At 41.6% G+C, this 24,882-nt stretch overlaps 2 protein-coding genes across 3 annotated transcripts in view; one reads left to right on the top strand and one right to left on the bottom strand.

Moving 5' to 3' along the window:
• LOC108127653 (uncharacterized) overlaps positions 1–24,882 on the bottom strand; it is a 29,140-nt gene that overhangs the window by 2,708 nt on the left and 1,550 nt on the right. The window contains exons 1-2 of one of the 2 annotated variants that reach the window (XM_017244829.3): positions 12,299–12,497; positions 41–4,793 (exon numbers count right to left, since the gene is read on the bottom strand). In XM_017244829.3, the coding sequence (XP_017100318.2) occupies positions 41–3,982 (3,942 nt within the window). In that variant the 5' untranslated portion in view covers positions 3,983–4,793; positions 12,299–12,497. Of the gene's footprint in view, positions 1–40; positions 4,794–12,298; positions 12,498–24,882 lie in introns of those variants that run through there. The other variant, XM_043214220.2, reaches the window with a different exon arrangement.
• Positions 8,082–9,707, top strand: LOC108127655 (acyl-CoA Delta-9 desaturase-like). Its single transcript, XM_017244833.3, has one exon. It carries the CDS (start codon positions 8,394–8,396, stop codon positions 9,474–9,476), a length of 1,083 nt encoding a protein of 360 aa, XP_017100322.2. The 5' UTR covers positions 8,082–8,393; the 3' UTR covers positions 9,477–9,707.

Raw genomic sequence — 24,882 nt, 5'->3', positions numbered from 1 at the left:
TGGATTAATCCTTCCAAGAATCCTAATCTAGAACACTTACCAAATAGGCCACGATCTGCTGGCGGCATCTTCCCAGAATATCCGGCGGGAGCTGGGCAAACTGCCTGGTTGGCCAGACCTTCAGGTAGTGGCGACACGTCCAGCGTAGGCACTTCCTGTACAGATCGTCCAGGGCGTGGTTCAAGGCCACGGGCAGGACCTGCAGAATGCCATCCGTGCAGCCGGAGCAGGGCTTGTGGAAGTTGTGGCAGTAGTTCGTCTTCAGGGCGTGCGAGGTGACCTCCTTGAGGCCCTCCAGGCCGAGGAGATCGGCGAGGGCGGCCAGCTCCATCAAACTAATGCCATCCGGAGGATGCGAGGCGCCGGAGTAGATGTGGCACAGGGCAAAGTGCACCGCTGCGTAGGAGTAACCCTGCAGGGACACCACACTCTGGGCCCCGTGGCCCGCTAGCATGGCGGCAAAGTACTGACATCGGGAGCGCAGGATGCACTTGTGGGCGCGGATGCGGCGCCCGTGCACCTCCACCAGCATGTCGGTGGCTATCTCCTGCAGGAACATCTTGAGCAAGTCCTCCCCCAGGCGCCGTGGCTGCCGGCAGCTCAGCGAAGACTCATCCATGCCGGAGCGACTGAAGCTGGAGGCCAGACTGGAGTCGGCACTGAGATCGGTCTGGATGTAGTCCACCTGCTGTCCTGCCGACTGCTGGCCCTGCTCCAGGGTCATGTCGTTGGGCAGGGAGTTGGAGAACTCCTTCGAGAAGTTGGGGAAGAGTCGCGACAGGCTGCGAATGTTGTCCACCGAGTTGGTGAAGTTCTGGAGCGTGTTGCCGGTGGAGCGGGTCATGGCCCAGGAGTGGGGCCGGGCCCCCCGGTGGTTGTCATCCCGGTAGAGGCGCTGACCCAGCTGGGAGCTCCTGTGATTGTTGCCCACACTCTTGCTCATCGAATCCGGCGACTGGAGATCGTGCTTCACGGGCTTGTCCATGTCGGAGAGCTTCACGAAGCTGGAGGGAATCTGCGAGGGCGGCGGATGCTTCTGCTGACCTCCTGGCTGCTCGCCATGCTCGTTGACCGTCTCCAGCAGCTGCTTCTGCTTCTCGATGGTGGCGTGCAGCGACTCCATGGTGTGGCCATTGCTGAGAGTGACCTGCTTCTTGGGCGACGCAGTCTCCTTGGCCTCGATGATGGTCTCCATCACGCTGCTGGTACGATTGGAGCTGCTGCTGAGCTGGAGCGGTACAGTGGGCATCAACTCCGCCTGCTCCTTGGCCAGCTGCTCGTCCTGCTGGAAGGTGAGGTCGTCCGTGTCTGTGTTGGAAGCCGGCGAAAGGTCCTTGGAGAGCACTCCCTCGGTGACCGATGCCAAGCTGCTCTTGTCGTAGGTCTCGTTCAGTTGGGCATCCCGCCGCCGCTTCTTGATCCTGCCCTGCACCTGGGCCTGCTCCTCCTCGGAGGCACTGCTCAGGCCGGGGTTGGAGCCACTGTAGTCGTCGTAAGGCGAGATGGAGCTGTCGATGGAGAGGGAAGACGCCTTCGAGATGATCGGCAGCTTGTCGATGATGCTCATCAGTCCCGCCCCCGAGTCCGATCCATTGACTCCGTTCGCCGTCAGACTGATGGACCTCTTGCAGTCATTCCCGACTCCCGATACCTTTCCTAATCCATTCGCCTGCTCGGGCGGACCATTGCTGCCCCAGCTGTGGCGCTTCGAGGGATCGCTTTGCTGGCGCTGCTGCTGCGAAAGGCGACGCAGTGCAGCCACCGTGAGAGGTGGCTCCAGGTTGCATCTGTAATCCAGCGACTTGCTCTCACCAGCCCCAGCGCCCGAGGATCCTGCTCCCAGCTCCTTTTGATTGGCGCTTTTGGCCATGAGGGTCTCCGTGGAGCTGGCACTGGACTTCATGACCTCCGAGTCTCCTCTCCGGCCAGCCGATGAGCTCAGGGAGCTGGACAGTCTCTGGGCAAGGCTGAGCGGCTCCTTGCGGCCATTGGAACGGGGAGTCTTCTGATCTCCAATGTCTATGAACATGCTGAAGATGTTCTTGGGTTCCGGCTTGGGATCTTCCTGGGTCTGGGCCGGCTCCGGCTGCTCCTCCTCTTTGCCGCTGTTGGAGAGGTCCACGAAGAACCCGGCCGACTTGGGCGCCGTGTAGGACTTGCTGAGCTGCGAGGGAGTGGCCGAGGCGGCGGGCTTGGCCTGCTGCTCCTGCGACGGCTTCCTGTCCATGTCATCCAGCGAAACGTAGAAGCCACAGCCGCTCTTGTGCGAGCTGTTGGAGTCGGAGCGCTCCCGGAAGCTGGAGGTGGTGCTGCTGGTGCTCCGCCGCCGCTCCGGCCGGCAGTCGCTCATGTCCACCACCCAGGAGGCTATGCCGGAAACAGGCTTCCTCGGCATGCCCGTCTTGACTCTCAGCTCCACCCCAGCTATCTCGGCATCCTCGCCCAGATCCTCGTCGTCGTCCTCATCGGCCAAGGGGCGTGTGGGAGCAAAGTCCAGGGACACAAAGCCTCCGGAGACGATCGGACAGGTGTCTGTGCGCCGCTTGATGCTCGGACTCTCGCACTGCTTCTCCCGGAAGTCCTCGATGGACGCCCCGCCGGAGACAATGGGATTCGCTTCGTCGAACTTGGAACTCCGCTTCGGGGTGCGGGGCAGAGGCAGCGGCGAGTCCGTGGCGTCACTGCAGTAGGCTCCAGAGTCCCTGTGGTGCGACAGCGAGGAAGATAGCGTGTAGTCCCTGTGGATGGAGGAGTTGTTGCTTCCCGCGGAGGCGGGCTCAATATGAACCATCGAGTTGTGGGGCGTGGAGGCGGAAGCAGATGCTCCTTGGTATGCTAGACTGGGTGCCGGACTGCTCGAGGAGTAGTCCGTGGTGTAGCTGAGATCGGGGTGGTGCTGCTGCTGCTGCTGATGGTGGTGGTTCTGGTGCTGGTGGATGTGGTGGGTGAACTTGGGGCTGCTGCCCAGGGGATGCACACTGAAATGCTGGGCATTGTGCTGGAAGCTATAGGGCACGGACATGGCGGCCGGGCGCTCTTCCACAGGGTCTTCCAAGAGTTCTTCCGGTTCCCTCTCCTGATCCGGCTCCCTGTCCGGTTCCTCCTGCTCCCTATCCTGACTGAGTCTGCCGCCTTTGCACCGGGCAAAGGCCTTATGGAACTGTTCCAGCTGCTGGGTGGGGGATGGCTCTGGATCCTCCTCCTTCTCGGCAGCCGCTTCCTCAGTCTCCTCCTCTTGAGCGTGGCCATCTAGGCTGGGGAACGACAGCACCTCGTCCTCATCCCGCAGGGAGGAGGCGTCTATGAAGCAGGCACTCGTCCCGGAGGTGGACAAGGGCTGATCCCGCTTCTCGAGGTCTCGCAGCAGACAGCTCGCGGTGATTCCTTTAAAGACTGACGTAGATATCGGCTCCTCGATCTCCTCCTCGTCGGGAACTGCTACCGGCGCTGCTGCGGGATACATGGACTCCCAGGATCCCGTTTCCGTGGATACTGTCGACGTTTCCATGCAGACGATCTCCTCGTTCTGACGCTGCTTCTCCTCCTTTGACGGCGGCTTGAAGGGTGCACTGCCTCTCTCGTAAATCTTGTTGTCCACAGAGCCACTCGCGGAGGGCAGGACATCCACCGAGGCGGCGGCTCCATTGCAGTCCGGGCTGGAAACGGGCGAGAAAGTGTCCCGCTCCTCTTCGCCCACATCCAGTTCACAGGTTTTGGTGGAACCATTGGACCCCTGCTGGCCATGAGGATTGGCTGGCCCTGCCACTGCTCCTCGCCGTATGTCCTCGCTGTATTGCGGCGCCGAGGATGTGGAAGACGAAGAGGAGGAACAGGCGGGACTGCTGGCACTACTGCCGCTGGTGCTGTTCGTGAGATTCGAGTAGTTCGAGTGGTTCGGTGAACTGGCGTCCACCTGCTGGTCCAATGACCTTCCGGTACTTAAAGCCGGAGCCTGCTCCGGTGACATGGGTGATGCATCCATTGTGGACGGGTTTTTTTTGGAGGGGGAGGCCTGGTGGTGGGGATTCCTGGTAGAGGAGCGGAGGGAACTCAACTCATCGACGCTTTTCCGGTCTAACCAAACCGCCTGGTTATGCTTCGCTGCCTGAATGCCAAGTGGTTCTCCTTCCCGCTCTCCCTTGCACTTTTGTAGTTTGTTTCTCTTTCTTTCTTTTTTTTTGTAGCTTTTGTCTAGGGCCACATGCTGAAAGCCCCGATCCCCGCCCGCTGCACGTCAATCAACGGTTGCCAACACTGGAACCTGGCCAAAACGCAATCGATACTCAAGTGGCCTGCCCCCTGCTTCCGGTGGCCCTTCTCTTGAGTTGTTTTCTCCACCTCCCACTTGGGCTCAAGTTGTGAGATGAACTCCCACTCCCACTCCCACTCTCTCTCTCTCGCTCTTTGGAGATGACAGCTTATCACTCCCCCACTTTCGGCTGCTTCTTCTTGTTAGGGTGGTAGTGATTAGCTCTCTTGAGTTAATAGCTTCTTATCACTCTCTTGTCTTCTCTTTTTCTGCTGCACTTTTACTCTCACGAGTTGCAATGCTAATAAGTTGGACTATCTGGCTTTCTCGCACTTCGTTGTTCGTAGATTTATTCGTTTTCCCTTTTTTTTGTTGTAATGCACCGCTATTTTCGTTTGTTTGTGTTTTTCTGCTGCGTCTGCTAAAGTTCACACCAGTGATGGTAGGGCTGGTGCTGCTGCTGCTGATTTATCGCCAATTGTGCCAATTGTTGAGACTCCGCTGCCGTTGCTATTGTTGTTGTTGTAGTTGTTGCACAATTAAACTGCAACAAGAAATAAAAAACAGAGAAAAAATAAATTACTTCACACGGAATAAAAAAAGACTCTAAAAAAAAGTATCTATGTACTATATACTATCTAAGTATCTAAGTATCTTTATATCTATATATCTTCATTGCCTTTAAATGCAAAATGCTAACATTTTAAACCTACTGGCAATTATTTACAAAAAAAAAAATTAAAGTCTCATTAAGACAAGTATCCAGAAGTTGACGCATCCAAACCGGAAATGAAAATTAATGATAAATGTCACTTTTTTGATGGAAGACTTTTTTGGCAATGATTTAAGAATTAAAAAAAAAATTAAGCTTTAAATAAATTACTTAAAATAGTAAAGACTTTTATTCTTTTTTAAAAATTTCATTAATCTTAAAATCAAGTCCAAGTTTCTTGAAAAAAAAAAGCCAACCGATTATACCGTGTCTGTGGCTCTGACTGATTAAACAATTTCTGTTCATTAAAATGCAAACACATCCCAGCTGACGTCAGCCAATCGCACCGCCACTTGACTTGACTTCCAGTCTATTCTAATAACGCCTTAAAGTGCCACCCAACCCAACCACCCATTCCACCCATCCACCCACAAACCGCAGGCTAAAATAACAAAGGCTTGACCCTCGTCGACTCAGTAGCTTCCTTTTCCAGTCTAAGCAAACATATAGAATTTCAATTTAAATTTCAATTGCAATTCCAATTTGTTATCTCGGAAGCAAGTGAATGCAAAAGCTGGCCAGGCGCTTCGTTTGAAACCCAATACGAGGACATGAGAACCTGTCGAGGCTAAGTGGAATTAGTCAACTGAAAAAAAAAAAGCAGCAACCTTTAAAGGCTTTCTCTGTTTGCACAGTTTGCTTGGGAAGCGCCTTGACTTCTCACTCCTAAAGTTGAGTATTTCAGCGAACCTGCCCGTAAACAATAAATATTTTTAAAGATATTTATTTAGCAAATATTTGCTCAGTTCGCCGAGAGTGGATATAAAAGGTGAGGATATATTTATATTTATGAGAAGTCAAGAAACAACATGGTTCTGATACTTTCTAGAAGGGTATGTGTTCTGGTTTTCAGTTTCATAGAGGGAGTTTTGAGGATTTTCACGCTTTTATTCGGGTTTTTTTGATGATAGAAGTTCTTAACCTCAAAATATAAAGAAAAATCCATTCCAAAATCAAACCAATGTGTTTTAAAGTCTATAAAAGTTATCCACTTTCTAGAAGGCTAAGCTGGCTCTGGTTTCCACTTTCACAAAGTGATTTTCGATAATTCTCCGGGATTTCAACCGGGTTTCACACCTTTATTTAGTTAATGGAAGTTCTTAACCTCAAAATATGTAAGAAATTCCATTCCAAAAAGCAAGTTAGGCCTTTAAAAAACCCTATAATATGTTCCTATACCTATTATAAGGATAGGCCGGCTCTGGTTTCCACTTTCACAAAGTGATTTTGGATAATTCCTCGAGACTTCATCCGTGTTTCCCACCTTTTTTTGATATTGGAACATCCTCTACTTAAAATATAAAGGAAAATCCATTCTAGCAAAACTAGCAAACCCATTAAAAGTCTATAATATTTTTTCATACTTCTTAAAAGGTTATATAGGCTGTAGTTTTCACTTTTATAAAGTGATTTTAAGGGATTTCATCCAGGTTTCCCACCTTTTTTATTTATTGGAACGTCCTAACCTCAAAATATTTAGCAAAATCTTTTGCAAAAACAAGAAAATCTTAAAGTCTTTAATATATTCCTATAATATTTACTTTTAAATCTAATTGTAAACACGGAAAAACTCTTAGGCACGAGCAATTTGCAATTTATTTGTTTATAGCATTTTTTAAGCATTTTTTTTTTTAAATGCTTTTAAGCATTATATTCTTTGATTGAATTTGCATACAAAGGCGCAACGGCTTAACAAATCGCTGAACATGAAAATTAATAAGCTCCATACTCTATCAAGTGGTTAATCATGCAAATCGTGTGCAATGGCTGTCCAAGTCTGTATCTGTCTGGAAAACAAAGAGACTGGGCTTACGTATGAATAAATCAATCGATCTCTAGCTTGTTACACTTTTTTATAGATCTTATCTCGAAGACTTTACAAGTTGGCCGAAACAAAGACATTAACAGTGGAGTTCGTTCAACCTCCTGAAGCCCAAACAAAGGCCACAGATCACAGGTTGGCAGTATATCGCGACAAACAGTTGCAATATCCCACAGATAAACGTACTGCAATTATGTAATTTATGGCTCACTGCACGAACCCGACACTCTGAGTACCATAATCAGCCGAAAGGAAAACGGAAAAATAAAAATAAATTCACTTGTAACTCGATAATTGCACGTTCTGTGCGCAGGTATGACTTTAGTTATCGTTTTTTTTTTTTTTTTTTTTTTTTTTTTTTTTTTTTTTATTTCATCCATTAAAGCTCTTTATAAGGCAAATGTTGATTTACTTAATATTCGTCATGAAAGTCATGTCATTAAATGGATAATAGTAACGATTTATAGCCATCATTAAGCCAACATTGATGAGAGGGTCTTAGATGGTTGTAATAATTTTTGAAATACAAATCAGACTTGTCAAGGAGGCTATAACTTCTAGGATCTATATATCGAAATCTCCATAAAAAATCTAAGCCTCAGTAGATCTCCAATATGGAATGTCTTTATTATTGAGTTCCGATTTCAAAGGTATTTCTTTATATTTATAAAGTTCTATTGTAATTTATCGAGAAACGCCTACCCTAGCGCCGTATAATACCCGTACTCATATTTCTATATACGATATCCTCCTCATATACATACATATTTGTTTTAATAAAGCCCATTTATCGGGGGCAGATACCAAAACAGAGGCCGTGCATGAGTAATACCCTCCAGTGCCCAAGGCTTAGAACAACACCAGTTACTAGACAGTCCAAACCAGATAAAAACTGTCGATAAAATGATCGAGAGACTGTCGCTGGCTGATTTGAATCTGTTACCAAATATGGGCGTAACAGCTTGACGATGACGACGTTTTGATGACGATTCAAGTATTATAGTAAAATATATATATTTACATATATATAAGTATTTAAAATCAAAGGTTTTGGAAATTGAAAACAATACTTGTCATGAGGAAGTGTGGGCAGCTCTTGGAGGTTTAAAGTCAAAACACAAGACAATCTGTCGGATTATGTTTATCTTAGAAATCTTAGAATCTGAGGGAAGGTATCTATCTACAGTCTATATTATGAAAAAATGACCATAGACCATAGAATTTAATTTTCTTACCAACTACTACCTGTTTCTGTTAAAAACCCTGACCTGGTCAATAAATTCCATGCCCTATGCTGCCCTACAATGTATAGTACTTTCTTTAAAACTACAATCTAGGAAATGGGTCTAACTATATAGTATATACCATACAAAAGTAGAGATAGTCCCAAATGTTATGCGCATAGCTTAGCTTAGAAACGCCCCATTTTATGCGCATTTGTAAGCACAAGGTCGCGATTAAAATCGCCAATAAGTAAGTAATGAGGTAAACCCGAAATTGTCTTTATAAGTGAAAGGTTGGGACAGTTTGCCAATCAAACCTGACCAGCAATGCCACCAAATAGCGGCGAAACCACCGGAGTGCTCTACGAGTCGGATGCGGAGACCCAGGATGGCGGTTTGGAAAAGGACCTGGCCCAGCTGAAGACCACGGATGGCCGGAAGTTGCAACTTGTGTGGCGCAACATTATACTGTTCATCATCCTCCATGTCTCCTCACTCTACGGTGTGTGGTTGCTCTTCACGGAGGCCAAATGGGCCACGGTGGTGGCCTTCCCGATGGGCCTAGCTTTAACGACTTTCGGAATATCCGGAGGAGCACATCGACTGTGGTCGCACAGGACTTTCAAGGCCAATCTGCCGCTGAAGCTCTTCTACCTAGTTACGAATACATTTGCGTTTCAGGACGCGGTGTATATCTGGGCCCGGGATCACCGAATGCATCACAAGTATATGGATACGGATGCGGATCCGTACAACTCCCGGCGAGGATGGTTCTTCTCCCACATAGGCTGGCTGTGCTGCAAGAAGCACCCGGAAGTGACGGCCAAGGGCAAGCAGATCGATCTCTCCGACCTGGAGAGGGATCCACTGGTCATGTTCCAGAAAAAGTACTACATGATACTGATGCCACTGATAGCCTTCATCCTGCCCACCGTCCTGCCCATGTACTTGTGGGGTGAGTCGCTGAATTGCTCCTGGCACATACTCGCCCTGCTGCGGTGGTGCACCTCCCTGAACCTGATCTGGCTGGTGAACAGCTCCGCCCACGTGTTCGGCATGCGGCCCTACGACAAGTCGATTAGTCCCACGAACGAGAAGCTCCTGATCTGGATAAGGTTCGGCGAGGGCTACCACAACTACCACCATGTCTTCCCGTGGGACTACAAGTGCTCCGAACTGGGTCCCTATTCGCGGGACGTTAATACCTGGTTCATTAACTGCTGCGCCAGGATAGGATGGGCCTATGACTTGAAGAGTGTGTCTCCGGAATTGGTGAAGAAGCGAGTCACCCGAACAGGCGATGGTTCGCATCCCGTGTGGGGATGGGGAGACAAGGATCAGCCCAGCGAGGATATCCGAGAGACTACCATTACTCACAAGAGAAAGACAGTCCAAGATATTAAAAAATAAAGAGAATGTTGATTTTTTACTTGAAATTGCTTGGAAACCCACGTAGCTCAAGTTTCCCTTTTGTTGAGAATTCTTTTCTTTATTTTTTTAAGTTATTTTTTCCTTAATAAACTATTCTTTTTTTTTGTTTCTATTTAATTTATTGAAAACAAAAGCCACTGCCAGCCACTGATGGGAGGGGAGTGTGCTGTGAATGTCAATGGCTCGAATCCCAACCACCCGAAACCAGTCTGATGGATGATTGTGGGGACTTGGTGGTGGTGGGGATAGCCAGGGAGGCGATAGAGACAAGTGACATACGAAAAGTTTATAAAAGCGGCTACATTGTTGCCAGCAACTCTTTGATAGAAAATATATATATAAAAAAAAAATAATAGCCAGCGAAAAAAAAAAGAAGACAAATAATAATCATAATGGCCTGTGTTTAGAGGAGGATGGAAACGATTTGTTGGGCGGGGAATCTATATAGAGAGTTATATAGAGAGGGGTTCGACGATCGGGCGATGAGTTTGCAAAATCCACCGCCTACCGCCGATCCGATCATAAAGCCAATAACAACACTCACAAATTGCCTGGCAAATTGTGGAGTTAAATGATGAGCCTGCAGGCATGTATCCACAAGATACTCGAGACAATAAATAAAGCTCCAAAGCATCCATCAGAAACCCAATACCAGAGAAAGGTAGAGCTATATCTCCAACTATTAATATTTTATGACACACATTCCGTAGGTATTGTTTGATTTATGAAGCCCTTAATCGAAATCAACTATCTGGCCATTATCCTTACACCTCATAGCCCGTCAAAGGCCTTGCTGGAAAAGTGCCAAGGTGGTGCTTGCCTTGGAAGGATTACCGCTCGTCACGCCATCATCTCTAGCCAGCCAGCTAAGCCGTCTATTTGGGTGTTTTGCGGCAATTATGTGCGCCATGCATGGACAGTCGTTTGAATCGAATGGGTATGAGTGGAAAACACAATAAAAATCAAAATAAAACACATGCCAGTCAGTGGATTGCGTGCCCCAAGTGGCAGCTAGAAGTGGAACTAGAATTCACTTTCGTCTGCCAGAAACCCAGAAACCAACAAACCGAAATGAGGCGTTTGTCTGACCACCACTGGCCACGAACCTTGAAAGGGGGGTGGTGGTGGTGCTCTAAGAGACTATATAGTTGGGTGGTTGGGTGATTTGTTGGCAACTAGAAACGACTTCAAACAACGCCAGTGCAGTGCAGTGCTGCCATGTGGGTCTTCATTCAACACTCGGCGACTTACTGCACTTAGCCATGCCAGAAAGGCAGAAGCTCGGAAAGGCGGTTGCGAGGTCAGTAATGGCAGTGATTTAGAACCCGCCCCACTTGGCACTTTACACAGGGAGAAATTATATCAGGATTCTATTAAAATAAGTCTCTTTAAGGACATAAGAACAAGGCACAGACTTTTCTAAACAAGTATAAAGCCTTGTTAAGCTTTTCATAATATAACTTCACATACTTCTTCTCAGTGCATCCTTTCCCCTTTGTTTGTGGGCGTTTTTAAGGACCTTGCACGCCATGCAGTGATCTCTATCACTTGCTGAAAGCTAAACTCTAAGCTGAAAGCCAACTCATTACAAAAAAACAACTTTAAGGGGAGCGGTAGTGGAGCTCTGATGACCCTGACTTCGAAAAAAGACTGCAACCAGTCAACGAACGTGATAATAAATCAAAATTTAAATTAGCATCGACGAACGTGGCTGATGCCGTCTTGACGTTGTCGATCAGGCCGGAAAGACACAGAGACCGGCTGAATGGTAATTAAAATACAAATAAAGTGCAATTACAGTGTACATAGTATATTTAGTGGCGCCTCTTGGCAGTGCAGCGCTAATTAGCCAGCAGGCCTGACTTGTGGCATTGACTTAAGCTTGACCTTTCAGCCTTAAGGAAGTTAAATGAAATGAATCCCGCGACGACATGCAAATGATTACCATACCAGTACCCAGTACCCAGTTGCCAGTACCAGTGCCAGTAATTGTGTGAGTATTCAACGCAGCTGGGCTTTATTCATAATTAAAGATCACGCAGAGTGCAAAGAGGCCGACGACTATGTAATATTTTTTAGTGATGGGTGGAACGAAAAGTATTTATTTTATTACATTTTTATATTTTTGTACTGAAGGTACAGTGGAACATCAACGAAGTGGTTAAGATAGGCTATAATTTGTAATTTTAAACAAAATGTATAAAGACTTAGAAAAAATTTGTAAAAGAACAAAGGCCCCACGTTGGGCGCCATTTAGTCCTTGAAATATCCTATTTTTATTTTTTAGTTTATTTTGTTTATTAAACCTTATCCAAGTCTACCTGTACTTAGCACACACTTTGAATAAATTTTTAAATAATAAAAAAAGATGATTTATGACCGGTTGTTGGGCGCCATTTGTAACTCAATCAGGCGTCAAAATGTGGGGCCCTTGAAAGCAAATGAGACGAGACCGACCGAAAATCGAGACCAACCGTCAACAGATCCGTCAAGAGCCCAAGTCGGTCCCAAAGTCGGGCCCAAAGCCAAGCCAACTGTGAAAACAGCTAGCACAGCTGTTTGCTTTTTTATGGTCGCACATGTATTTGTGGGGTCTGTGTATATATTCGATTGGCATTTGTTTATATATCCGAATCGAATTGAATCTGTTTACACGCTTCAGCCCACGCCATGGGAAACTTACAGAGTTGGAGCTTATGAATTTGCATACACATTTGTATTACAGCACACTGTTTATTAGCACTTTTATGTTTAAATCAATACTTGTAATATTTTTCAAGATCTGAGCTTTTGGCTGTTACCTGAATAGGCAGTAAGCGGAACTGTTAAGGGCCTTGAACGTTTCGGCCAATTATTGAGAACACCGAAATGAATTGCTGATTAAATGCCGACACGTCGAACCGAAAGAAATACAATTTTTGATAGCTCCTAATCAAATTTGCTTGCCGTCGTGTCTCAGAGTTCGCTGTCTCCTCTGCACTGAAAAATATCATTAAATATTTTCTTTATAATTTTATATATCTTTTCTAAGCAAACTTGTCATTTGCACATTGATTTCTCAATAAAATAATAACGAAATATATTCTAGTCTCTGATGGAATCTTAAAATTATTTTGCCGTGTGTCGAATCTTAAAAGAAGAATCGCTCCAGCGGAGTCGCAGTGAGAGCGGGCAAGAAAGCGTGGCACAAAATCACAAAACAAAGATTATAAATGGAGGTTTTTTTTTATGAACAAAAAAATTAATTTACGGTTTATATTATTTTATAAGCGAGTCGCGGCGGCGGTAACGCACGCGGGCAGAGCAGAAAATACAATGAAAACGAGCTCCCCATTCTGAGCCAAACAACACACAAGGCGGAAAGAGATGGCGCAAGCGAGAGAGTAACTGCCCACTGGGGCGCTCAAGTGGGAGAGGAGCGCCAGCTAATAAGTGAGCGTGTGTGGGGGGGAGAGTGGAGCAGCCAGTGCATTTCCACTATATGCAGGGAGTGAGAGTTTTTAGTCATGGGTGTGTGAGTAAGTGAGTGTGTGAGTGAGTGGGGGGCCGGCGTGTGAAATTTTATGCAAATTATTTTTTTTTTTTTTGAGCGTAAAAACAAATAGTAAACAAAGAGGGAGACAGGAGAGAAAAATATTATATCAAATATCACATAAACAGGTGTTGATTAAAATAATATTTTCCAAAAGATTAGAAAAGTGTTTAGTTTGTAAATATTTTTGGTTTTGGTGATAAAGAGACTAGGAAAGTCATAAATTAATAAGTTAGACGAATTAGTTCTCATTAATAAATATAATGAGATCATGAAGAAGAAAGAGTAACCTTTATTATTTTCTCTCTCTGTGAGTGACTGTCACTCACTTCCATCTGATATGAAAGTCAAATTCTTGGATGTAAGGCCCAACCTGCCTCAATTTCTTATGCCTTCCGATATAAACAAAAGACGGTGGGAGGCACAAAAGTTCAATGCTCGTTGAATACACAAAAATATCAGGCCAACAGCAGCACACAGCCAGTGTCGGTAAGAGAACAATAATGCATTCTTGTAAAAGGCTTTAAATCACAATTTTATAGGATTTCCTTGGAAACTTGGGCATCTATTGGAAACTATTATAGCCCTTTATGAGCATATACACATGTCGCGTAGTGTCTGACTCTATGCTGAAGAAACTCTACCAGAGGCAAGACTCTACTCTGTTGATATGCAAATTTTTAGCCTGGCAGCAAAAAAACGAAAAAAAAACCCATTCCCCAAACAAAGAGATTCACAAAAAGTTTATTTTGCAGAAGTGAATTTTTATTTTCAAAACGAAAACGAAATATTTATGACCTCGAGGCGACAAAGCAGAAAAAAATAAAAAGAAGATGCCACATCCACACATGCATCCACAAAGTTGGCCAAAAATACTGCAAGAGAACTGCAAGATGTTCAAGATATACCCTTTCTTTTGTTAAGATATTAAGGAATTTGTAATGAGATTTGTCACCTTTATTACAAATTTTAACTGATTAGTCATGTATCTTATGCTGACAAATAAAAATATGAATTTAAACCACAATTTATGGTATTTATGATATTATTAGGATTATCATATTATTGTAAGTAATTTAGATGACATATTTTTATAAAAAAATTAAAAATTAGAGTGTATAATTTTATTGCAGTATAGCAATTTATTTTTTCACAGCCCATCCTCATTTCTGACATTGTCGGCTGCAAAAAAATTTTAATGTCAGGATCGTCGACAAGTAAGATATGTACTGCCGCCTATAATGGCACTCTGCTGAGGGGGGCTTCTCTGACTTGAACGTGTGTCTGGGGCATATGCGTGCCAAAAAATAAAAAAATTTATAAATTTTCAGGCTAGTGCGAAAGTGCGTGCCGCCGCCAGAAAATAATTTACGATTTACGAAAATGCCAAACCCCGTCGCGGTCAACGAAAATGAATGCATTTCCGAGCACCATCGTCTGTGAAAATATTATAAAATCCAATATAACATCAAACCGAAATACTCAAGGTCAGCGCTCGATTTCGATCGGTTTAGAAAACGTTTTTGGCAGCGGCCACAAAAAGATTAATTAAACCAGATAGAGACGGCAAAAGATAGACACAAAAAATACAAAAAAAAAAATAAAATAAAGCTGGGTGCTAATGTCCAAAACAGCGGGCCTCAACAAAAAAAAAAGTAATTATTATAAATAATTATTAGAGCGCAGTGGCAGTTAGAGAGCGCCAGCGGATCCAAACTCTGAATAGCTATTGTTGTACAGATACAATTCTACAGTATCTGTATCTGTATCTGCTGCTGTTTGGTGTTCAAGAGTACACTGAGAGAAAAAGATGGAAAGAGAATAAAGCTATTAGAGAATTATATTAAAAATCCTAAAGTAACTCTCTTAGTTTTCTTGCAGTGGCCTTTTAGAACACTGATAGTGAGGCCAACGATCTTAACGACCTAACCGAGAGTGAGATTAGGCCACACTAGCACCCCAAGCCAACCCATATTGTAACTTTTCCATTGTTTGTGATTAGAGATTGGCAGAAAAGCAGTAGTGTAGTATGTACTGCGATGCAAATGCTCCGATAAGACCCTTCATTAGGAGTTTCTGTAATTTAACTTTTCTTTTTTCTTTAATTCATGTTGCAGTTGGCTTTTCTCTCTAACCAGACTAGAGAATACATATATGAGGAAACAAATACGTAAAAAAAATTGCAACTAACATTGGATAAGGGGCGTGGTCGTTGGGCGCTGAGATTTGCATAGAGAAGCCAGTCGAGCCGAGTCTGGAGCTCATTTGCTAATCTCTGACTTTTTCTTTCCATCATTATTCAACACCGAACATGCTCAAGTACCGTTACGTACATAAATCCAAACAGCTAACCAAACCAACTCTTGCGGTCGTCTACCGTTGCTTATTATTACAATTAATGTTGTTGTTTTTTTGTTTTTATTTTTGTTGCTAGGCAAATGTGCAAAATGTTAATAAACTTTTATTGCGCAAAAGGTAGGGTACACTGACTATCATAATAATAAATGCCACTGCCACTACATTTATTTTAATTGCGCAAAATGTTGTTTGATATGCCAGCGAATAATTTCCATACTCGAACCAAAGTTTTCATCAATTTAACAAATGAAAGCTGAGCCCATTTGAGGCAGATGTCTGGCTGGTTGTTACGAACACTTTGTTGAATCATCGGGTGGCGCGCATCTTTTTGACCAAAAACTTAGAGGGTGAGTTCATTGCAAAAGGTGACTCAGCACTCGTATATTGAATAAAAAGCAAGCAAATTGGTGAAAAAGCAAGGGATAGTATAAATAACTAATAAAATCATTCAAAAAACTATCGATAAGAATCGATAAAATGATAGAAAACAAATTTATTTACTTCTATTATGATCTTTCAAATATAGTATTTTGTATCGATAAGAGAAAATAAAGAAAATAACCAAAAAAGCAAAGGATGGAGAAAGCAAATTAATAGAAAAGCAAAGAATAGTATATTAAAATTGTATAACTAATTCAAAAAGACTAGATAAAATCAATATAAATCGATTAAAAAGTTACAAAGTTCTAACATTATTATTCTTTATTGATAACTGAAAAAGCAAATAACCAAAAAAGAGATGAAAAAATCAAATATCAAAAAAGCAAAGAATGAAGAAAGCAAAGTAATAAAAAAGAAAATAATATTATATTAAACTGTTGAAAACTATATTAAAACAGAATTAGATCATAAAGACTAAATAGAATCGATAAAAATCGATTAGAAGGTGATATAGTTCTAACATTATTATTCTTAATCGATAACTAAAAAAGCAAATAACCAAAAAAGCAAAGAATAGTATAAATCATTCAAGAGTCTATCGATAAGAATCGATAAAAGGTTATGAAGATTAGGATTCTGAAACTATTATTTTTGATCGATAAGCAGTGAAAACACTATTTACAAACATCAATCTTGAAACTAGCTTAGATTTTCAAGAACTTTCACAATAAACAAATCTAAAAAGTTAGCAAATACTCGCTAATTAATCAATTAATATGAATAAACTATTACTAACGTCATTTGGTTACGTTTTTTGAAGTCAAATTTTAATTAAAACTTTGTGAAAACTTTCCAAGCCATAAAATATCAATTTAAAACCTAAAATTAGCTTTAAAATCTAGTTTCTAATTTCTCCAACACTCCCAGAACTTTTCAAATGACCCATAAATCTAAAAACTTAACTGCGCCTTCCATTTGTTTACAATTTGTATAAAATGCATCCACCCACAGTCAACTAGGCCGGACTGAAAAGGTTTAAAATAAATTACCCACTGCGATGAATAATTACACAGTCTAATTAAACAAAATACGTAAGTACTTGCCTCTCGTCGATCTGAAAAAGGCCATACAAAGGCCTTAGCGCAGTGACGACCCACGCAATAGTGACGACATCGAGAGATCGGTTTTGCGGAGTGGTGACAATAATAGATCTCTAGTTCGGTAGAGGTTCTGCTAATGCCAGTAAATAATGTAATAAAAATCCAAGCGAGACCAAGCTCTTGTTGCCCTGTAGCCTCGAGGCAGAACAATATGCCACAAAAAAAAAGACAGAGGCAAGTCAATGAACTGGCAGTATCTTTTTTTTATTGCCACAAACCATATGTATACTTTTCAATTTTCTATAATTGTGGCTAGTTTATGTGGAGACCTAAACACCAAAAAAATATATGGTTTTAATGTTGAAAAAATGTTTAATTTCTAAAAAATACATCTCAACAAGTATAACTTGTATTTAAGTTTGGTTTTAACTTTTATAGACCTGATTTTTCCCAGTGTATGCCTTTTGTGGCTGGCAAGCTTTCAATTTACTTCAGTTAAACGAAGCGTTGAATTGAAAGCGAACCGCGAACGAGTCCCCTCCATGTCCATGTCCATAATTTGCTAATCACATTTGGCAAATTATGTTGTAAGCCGCACAATTGTACAATAAAAACGACCGGATCGTTGGATAGCTGGGGGCGACAGAAACTGCTCATAAAACAGATCAAATAAAGCTCACAAAGTTGACAAATTTCCATGGCCAATTGAAGGAAAAGAAAGTCTGGCTTGTTTGGAAAATGACTTTTTAGGAAAATCAAGAAAAACAGAGACATCAACCGAAAGGAGAGCCTCATGAATCATTCGGGCAAAAGTCTCTACCAAGACCCTTAATAACTCTTTCCTATAAACCATCTATCTTGATTCGTTCTGGACTCACGCAGCGCCAAAAAGGTAAATGACCAAAAGCCATCGAATCCGACAAGAGCTCGAAATCATTTGGTTGTGTCGTGCCGCCAAAAAATGGATTAATCGACGAGGGAGGTGTTGGTTGGTTTTTTATTGATGATCGAAACATCATTTGGAGGACATTGCCATTTTGAATCAAGTATTAGTTGATTTATTTTTACAACTTTTGTTGATGGGAGGAGTGCCCTTACAAGGGATTAACAAAATTATGTAAACAAGAAGAAAGATAAGCTAACTTTGGGCAGAGCTGAAGCTTATATACCCTTGGGGTTATATACCCCTATACCCAATTCTTATCCGATTCTCAAGCGGAGTACCTTAAACGATTTCTAGATCGATTCTCAATAATTCTGCATCAAAATCCTGAGAGAAAATATTTTTTAGATTTTTTGTCCATTTTTCATGATGAGGTCCCTTGAAAATGAGGTTTTCCCCTATAGGGTCCACCGGGATGGCTATATCTTCCTCAATTCTCATCCGATTCTCAAGCAGAGTACCTTAAACGATTTCTACATCGATTCTCAATAATTCTGCATCAAAATCCTGAGAGAAAATATTTTTTAGATTTTTTGTCCATTTTTCATGATGAGGTCCCTTGAAAATGAGGTTTTCCCCTATAGGGTCCACTGGGATGGCTATATCTTCCTCAATTCTCATCCGATTCTCAAGCGGAGTACCTTAAACGATTTCTAGATCGATTCTCAATAATTCTGCATCAAAATCCTGAGAGAAAATATTTTTTACATTTTTTGTCCATTTTTCATGATGAGGTCCCTTGAAAATGAGGTTTTCCCCTATAGGGTCCACCGGGATGGCTATATCTTCCTCAATTCTCATCCGATTCTCAAGCAGAGTACCTTAAACGATTTCTACATCGATTCTCAATAATTCTGCATCAAAATCCTGAGAGAAAATATTTTTTAGATTTTTTGTCCATTTTTCATGATGAGGTCCCTTGAAAATGAGGTTTTCCCCTATAGGGTCCACCGGGATGGCTATATCTTCCTCAATTCTCATCCGATTCTCAAGCGGAGTACCTTAAACGATTTCTAGATCGATTCTCAATAATTCTGCATCAAAATCCTGAGAGAAAATATTTTTTACATTTTTTGTCCATTTTTCATGATGAGGTCCCTTGAAAATGAGGTTTTCCCCTATAGGGTCCACCGGGATGGCTATATCTTCCTCAATTCTCATCCGATTCTCAAGCAGAGTACCTTAAACGATTTCTACATCGATTCTCCACCATTCTGCATCAAAATCCTGAGACAAAATATTTTTTAGATTTTTTGTCCGTTTTTCGTAATGGGATCCCTTGAAAATGAGGATTTCCCCTATAGGGTCCACAGTGATGGCTATATCTTCCCCAATTCTTATCCGATTCTCAAGCGGAGTACCTTAAATGATTTCTAGATCGATTCTCCACCATTCTGCATCAAAATCCTGAGAGAAAATATTTTTTAAATTTTTTGTCCATTTTTCATGATGGGATCCCTCGGAAATGAGGATTTCTCCTATAGGGTCCACAGGGATGGCTATATCTTCCCCAATTCTCATCCGATTCTCAAGCGGAGTACCTTAAACGATTTCTAGATCGAATCTCCACCATTCTGCATCAAAATCCTGAGACAAAATATTTTTTACATTTTTTGTCCATTTTTCGTGTTGGGATCCCTTGGAAATGAGGTTTTCCCCTATAGGGTCCACCGGGATGGCTATATCTTCCTCAATTCTCATCCGATTCTCAAGCAGAGTACCTTAAACGATTTCTACATCGATTCTCCACCATTCTGCATCAAAATCCTGAGACAAAATATTTTTTAGATTTTTTGTCCATTTTTCATGATGAGGTCCCTTGAAAATGAGGATTTCCCCTATAGGGTTCACAGTGATGGCTATATCTTTGTCAATTCTTATCCGATTCTCAAGCGGAGTACCTTAAACGATTTCTAGATCGATGGCTATATCTATATTCGCCAACATTCTGCATCAAAATCTTAATAACTTCATATCGATTATAATTTATATTTAGCTGGAAAATTCTGTATTTTTTCTCACATTCTTGTTGGCATCCTTTCATTTTCCTAACAACTGCATTGACCTATAACCCCCAAGCCCCCTTGGAGCAGATTATTTCATAATAGTCGAAAATAATCGATAAGTGCTACGTCAGCACACTCGCTATTTGAATTTCTGTGTGAATTTTGCGAGGCGCATCTGAAATCTCAAGGGTGCTCGAGTATCTTTTTTGTGTTTTTTTAGCCTTTGTTTTTTTGCACTCTTTTTTCTTCTTATTTTTCTCATCATATTGACTTTTCTAATTTGCATAATTTTGGATGCAAATTGAAAATTGATTTTCGTGATTTTTTTTTCCATGAAATTAGAGGTGTCGAAGGTGATTGCCTCTGGCGGGTTGGAATTGCATTTTGAAGCCTTGCCTTGCTTGGATTGCAACATAAATCATATTTTTTATGGCCATAAACATCACCAAAAATAACATACACAAGTCTTGTTTAATTTATGTAATATTTTAAAATCGAGTCTCCCATTTTGATTGGCTTAATTGGTAATAATTCGATGGAAGGATGATTGATTTATGAACTGATTGATGTGCTACCAGTTATTGCATAACTTACAGCCAATAATTGAGGTCAATTTTGAGAAGAGAGAGAATATTCCCAGCAACCCACGCACTTATTAACGCCTCTTATCAAGTTACAACTTCCCGGACTGGTTGGGGGCTTTAATATTTTGGTCAACTGTGCCAATAAAGCCCAAAAAGAGCTGTTACGCCCACCCTGAATGCCACAGGCCAAACGTAAACAAAGCGTGCCCAAAAATAGCTCTCAACCCAAACGATTAGCATCGAACGGGCTGGCCAGTGGAACGTGATGAGCCTTTGCCGTCCTCGGAATCCAAAGTATTTTATTTCTCATTTTTTCTCATATATTCAGGTTGCGTGACACTTTTGCGAAACATTCTCATTGAGCCGGGCTAATTGTTCACACCCGTTTGGCCAAATGGCTCGAGGGGTTGGGGCATGGGGGCCACAGGGCCACACCCAGTGTTGAAACTAATCTGTAAACAATTAAGGCGGAGGTTGTGAGCTGCAATGAACAGTATCTCTAATTAATTTGCAGCATGTGTGCCATTCCACTAATTAGGTTTCCATTAATGAATGAATTTAAAATTAAAGAAAAAGAATAGAGTTCGAAATGGGTTAGAAAAAAATTGTATATATTTTTTCTATTTTTTTCAGTGCCAGTTCACTGTCCTATCAAAAAAAAAAAAGAATTAGTTGTAGACAGAAAGAGCCATAAATTCCATAATTAAATCGGCTGCAGCCGCGACCCACCGCTTCAATGGAAAAGTACGCCACAAAAACAAAACAACCCACCGAAGACCCAAAGACCCAAAGACTGATAAGACAAAAAACTAATGGGTGGGGGGATCTCGTGCCTAGGAAAGCAGCATATCAGAGAGTTCCCAAACGAACGCATTCGACTCACTTTCACACAAACATAAACACAAACAACAACACACAAAAGCAAACAACACGAGGCCGGCGAACGCTGAAAACACAAACTGGGCTCATAAAGTCCAAATAAATAAATGGAATAACCCGAAGAAACACATGTGTGTGAAATGTAGGTGAGGGCGCAGTTGGGAGTACTCCAAGCCGGGCTTATCTCTTGTTTAGGGAGATATTATAAAGAAACTGGGACTAGCCTGGTATTTAACCAAAAAAACCAAAAGAGATTACAAAAGAATAAATATTTGGTTCTTTAAAGAGGGTATAAGGTTTTGAAGAAACCCTTAGAAACAACTTTTTATTAGGGTTTCTTAAGGGGGTAATAGGTTTAGCTTTTATAAAAAATGGTGCATTTTTGGGGTATTTTCTTAAAACAATATAAACTAGTGTCTTATATTTCTTGGTTTGAATTATATTATATATGCCTTATTGTAGTAAGATGTTTAAATAATATTCTTTACTATTTTCATGAAGATATATAAAGTCCTACGACATTGGTTACAATTAGTCTGAAACTTTTGACCAAATAGGTTAGTTGCAGTGCCCATTTTATCTCTAAGATAGATAATCTAAGCTCCCAAAATCAAAATTATATCTCTCAAGTACCTTTTTCTGTACTCTAGGATATGGTGGGATATGGGATATAGATTTCGCTAGGATATGGTGGAAAATAACTCCAAAACATAATTTCTTGAACTTTTACTTCTCAAAAATTTCAAAAAATACCGAAAAACTAGCTTTACTTAGGAAGTTATATCTCTTAATACCCCCCTTAAGTCACTCCAAGTAACACTCATAATTACACTCATACTCCCTCTGATACTCCCTCTCATTCTACCTCTCTTACCCCCTCTCTTACTCCCACTCCTACACAGCTGTTAAGACCCCGCCGACTGATTAACTAATTGAAAATTTGTTTTCCATTAGCATTCTCGTCTGTTTGTTGGCCGACTCTCTAATTGAAATGAAAAACGAAAATGTAAAGAAAAAGCTTAAAAAAAAAAAAAAAAAAAAAGGTAATTGTTCAGTAGCACAGTGAATATTTACATATGTATGTATGATATCGTATGGTACATGCGGTTGCGTACTCGCAACATAACGGTAAAAAACATTTGTAATTGCAATTTGCTCTGCCGGGAGAGTCAAGTGTCAGCTGTGCTGTTGGCCGGCCCGCCCGGCCTGGCCTACCCTCTCTGTTGTTCACCCTCTTTCTTAACCCTCTCCATACCGTTCTGACACGCAATATGGCGTCATGTCTTTGGCATCTGAGGCACACACATGTGTGTGTGCTTAGTGAGTATGTGTGTGTGTGGCACTAAAATGGTCAAAATGAATGCCACAATTAAAATAAGTCAACTACAAAGTGTGGCTTTTGTGACGCGAATTGTGAATTATAGTGTGGATCAAGAGAATTAGAGGGAACCCGATTCTAGGTCAGTGGTGGGAAATGAGCTCATGTGGCGCTACAGTGGGTAACAGCTATGGGAGAAAGTAATAAGAAGCAGAAGCCAGAAAAGGGGGGAGACACAAAGGAAGTATATCCTAGTGAGTAAAAAGCTCATTACAGTCCCCTACTTAATCATTCACAGTATGATAACGTAGAACTCCTCCGATAAGTGATAGTAGTAGTGGTAGAACCAAAAAAAATACCATTTTTATGGCGCCCTCTAAAAAAAAGCATGCTTTTTTTCATTAATTGTCAGAAGATACCAAAAACTCGTTCTATAAATGATATCAATAGTGATATAATAGTAAAAACAAGAAAGCAAAGCTAACTTCGGGCGGAGCCGAAGTTGATATACCCTTGCAGCTAAACCGGATATATATCGCAAACATCGGATATAGTTGGCCGATCCTTATGATTACATCATAATAAAACCAATTAATTACAATAAAAAATCTAAAAAAAAGTCCCAAGCTTCTATCTTCAAAAATATGAAAGTTCATATTTCTACCAAAAACCATTTCCGATCGTACAGTTATATGTCAGCTATAAGATATAGTCAACCGATCGTTATGAAATTTGGTAGATCGGATTAACTGACCAAAAACGGAATGTGTACCAAGTTCCAGTTTTCTATCTTCAAAAACACGAAAGTTGGGTCATTTCCGATCGTTCAGTTATATGGCAGCTATAGGATATAGTTGGCCGATCCTAATGAAATTTTGTAGGTCGGATTAACTGACCAAAAATATAATCTGTACCAAGTTCCAGCTTTCTATCTTTAAAAACACGAAAGTTGGGTCATTTCCTATCATTCAGTTATATGGCAGCTATAGGATATAGTCAGCCGATCCTTATGAAATTTGGCATGTCGTAATATTTTGCCAAAAATAGATCTCATGTCAAATTTGAACTCTCTAACTCTAAAAACACCAAAGTTATACCATTTCCGATCAATCAGTTATATGGCAGCTATAGGATATAGTCGGCCGATCCCGGCCGTTCCGACTTATATACTGCGTGCAAAGGAAAGAAGGGTGTGTGCAAAGTTTCAAGTCGATAGCTTTAAAACTGAGAGACTAGTTTGCGTAGAAACAGACAGACGGACAGACGGACATGCTCATATCAACTCAGGAGGTGATCCTGATCAAGAATATATATACTTTATAGGGTCGGAGATGTCTCCTTCACTGCGTTGCACACTTTTGGACAAAATTATAATACCCTCTGCAAGGGTATAAAAACCATCTTATTGGAGCCCTCCTGGTAATACCGAGAGGTTTAAAATTCGCATACCAGAAAAAAGCATGCTTTTTTCAATAATTGTCAGAAGAAAACCTAAAACTCTTCCTAAAAATGATAGTAGTAGTGGAAGAAGCACAAAAAACCATATTACTGAAACCCTTTTGATAATTATGGTAGTTAAAAATTTCCCAAGCTAAAAAAAGCATGCTTTTTTTTCATCTAAAACCTAAAACTCTTCTTATAAATGATAATGGTATAAGCGAAAAATCCCTTGTTTCTGGCACACTTTTGATAATTCCCGCAGGGTAATAACTCGCATGCTACAAAAAAGCATGCTTTTTTTCATTGAGAGGCCCGTAGACCTAAAACTCTTCCTACAAAAGACAGTAATAGTGGTAAAGCCGTACAACCCCACCTTATTGGGGCTTTCCTGATAATACCGACAGGTGAAAAATTCGCATGCTAGAAAAAAGCATGCTTTTTTTTTGATTGATTGCCAAAAGAGAGCCTCCCAATGAGGCACTCAATTTATGGAGGCTAAAAATAGCAATATTTGGCACCCCTAATTTCCCAGAAATCTGGGCCAATGATTAGGGAAGCCTATAAAAGACAGTGACTACCTCAAATGATATCACTTTTATGAGAAAATTTATAGCTAACCTATATAGTTTTTTACAAACTGTCTTATTAGTCCAAAATACGCATTATAACCTAAGTGATGATGATAAGTATGATAATGTTACAATGTTACAACTGATAATAAAATTGCAAAACATTGATAATTCCTACAGATACCAATAAGGGTAATACTGTTTTGTTTTCCAGCTATCTTGGGAAAGTCGTTCCTGCTGTTTTATTTATTTTCGCCGGCCCTGAAGATAAGGAT

Source organism: Drosophila bipectinata, chromosome 3L (genome assembly GCF_030179905.1).
Source record: "Drosophila bipectinata strain 14024-0381.07 chromosome 3L, DbipHiC1v2, whole genome shotgun sequence".
Classification (NCBI taxonomy): Eukaryota; Metazoa; Arthropoda; class Insecta; order Diptera; family Drosophilidae; genus Drosophila; species Drosophila bipectinata.
This window is presented reverse-complemented; position numbering and strand designations above follow the sequence as displayed.

Excerpts from the sequence above, each read along its gene's own strand:
- LOC108127655 (XM_017244833.3), top strand. The coding sequence starts at position 8,394 with ATGCCACCAAATAGCGGCGAAACCACCGGAGTGCTCTACGAGTCGGAT.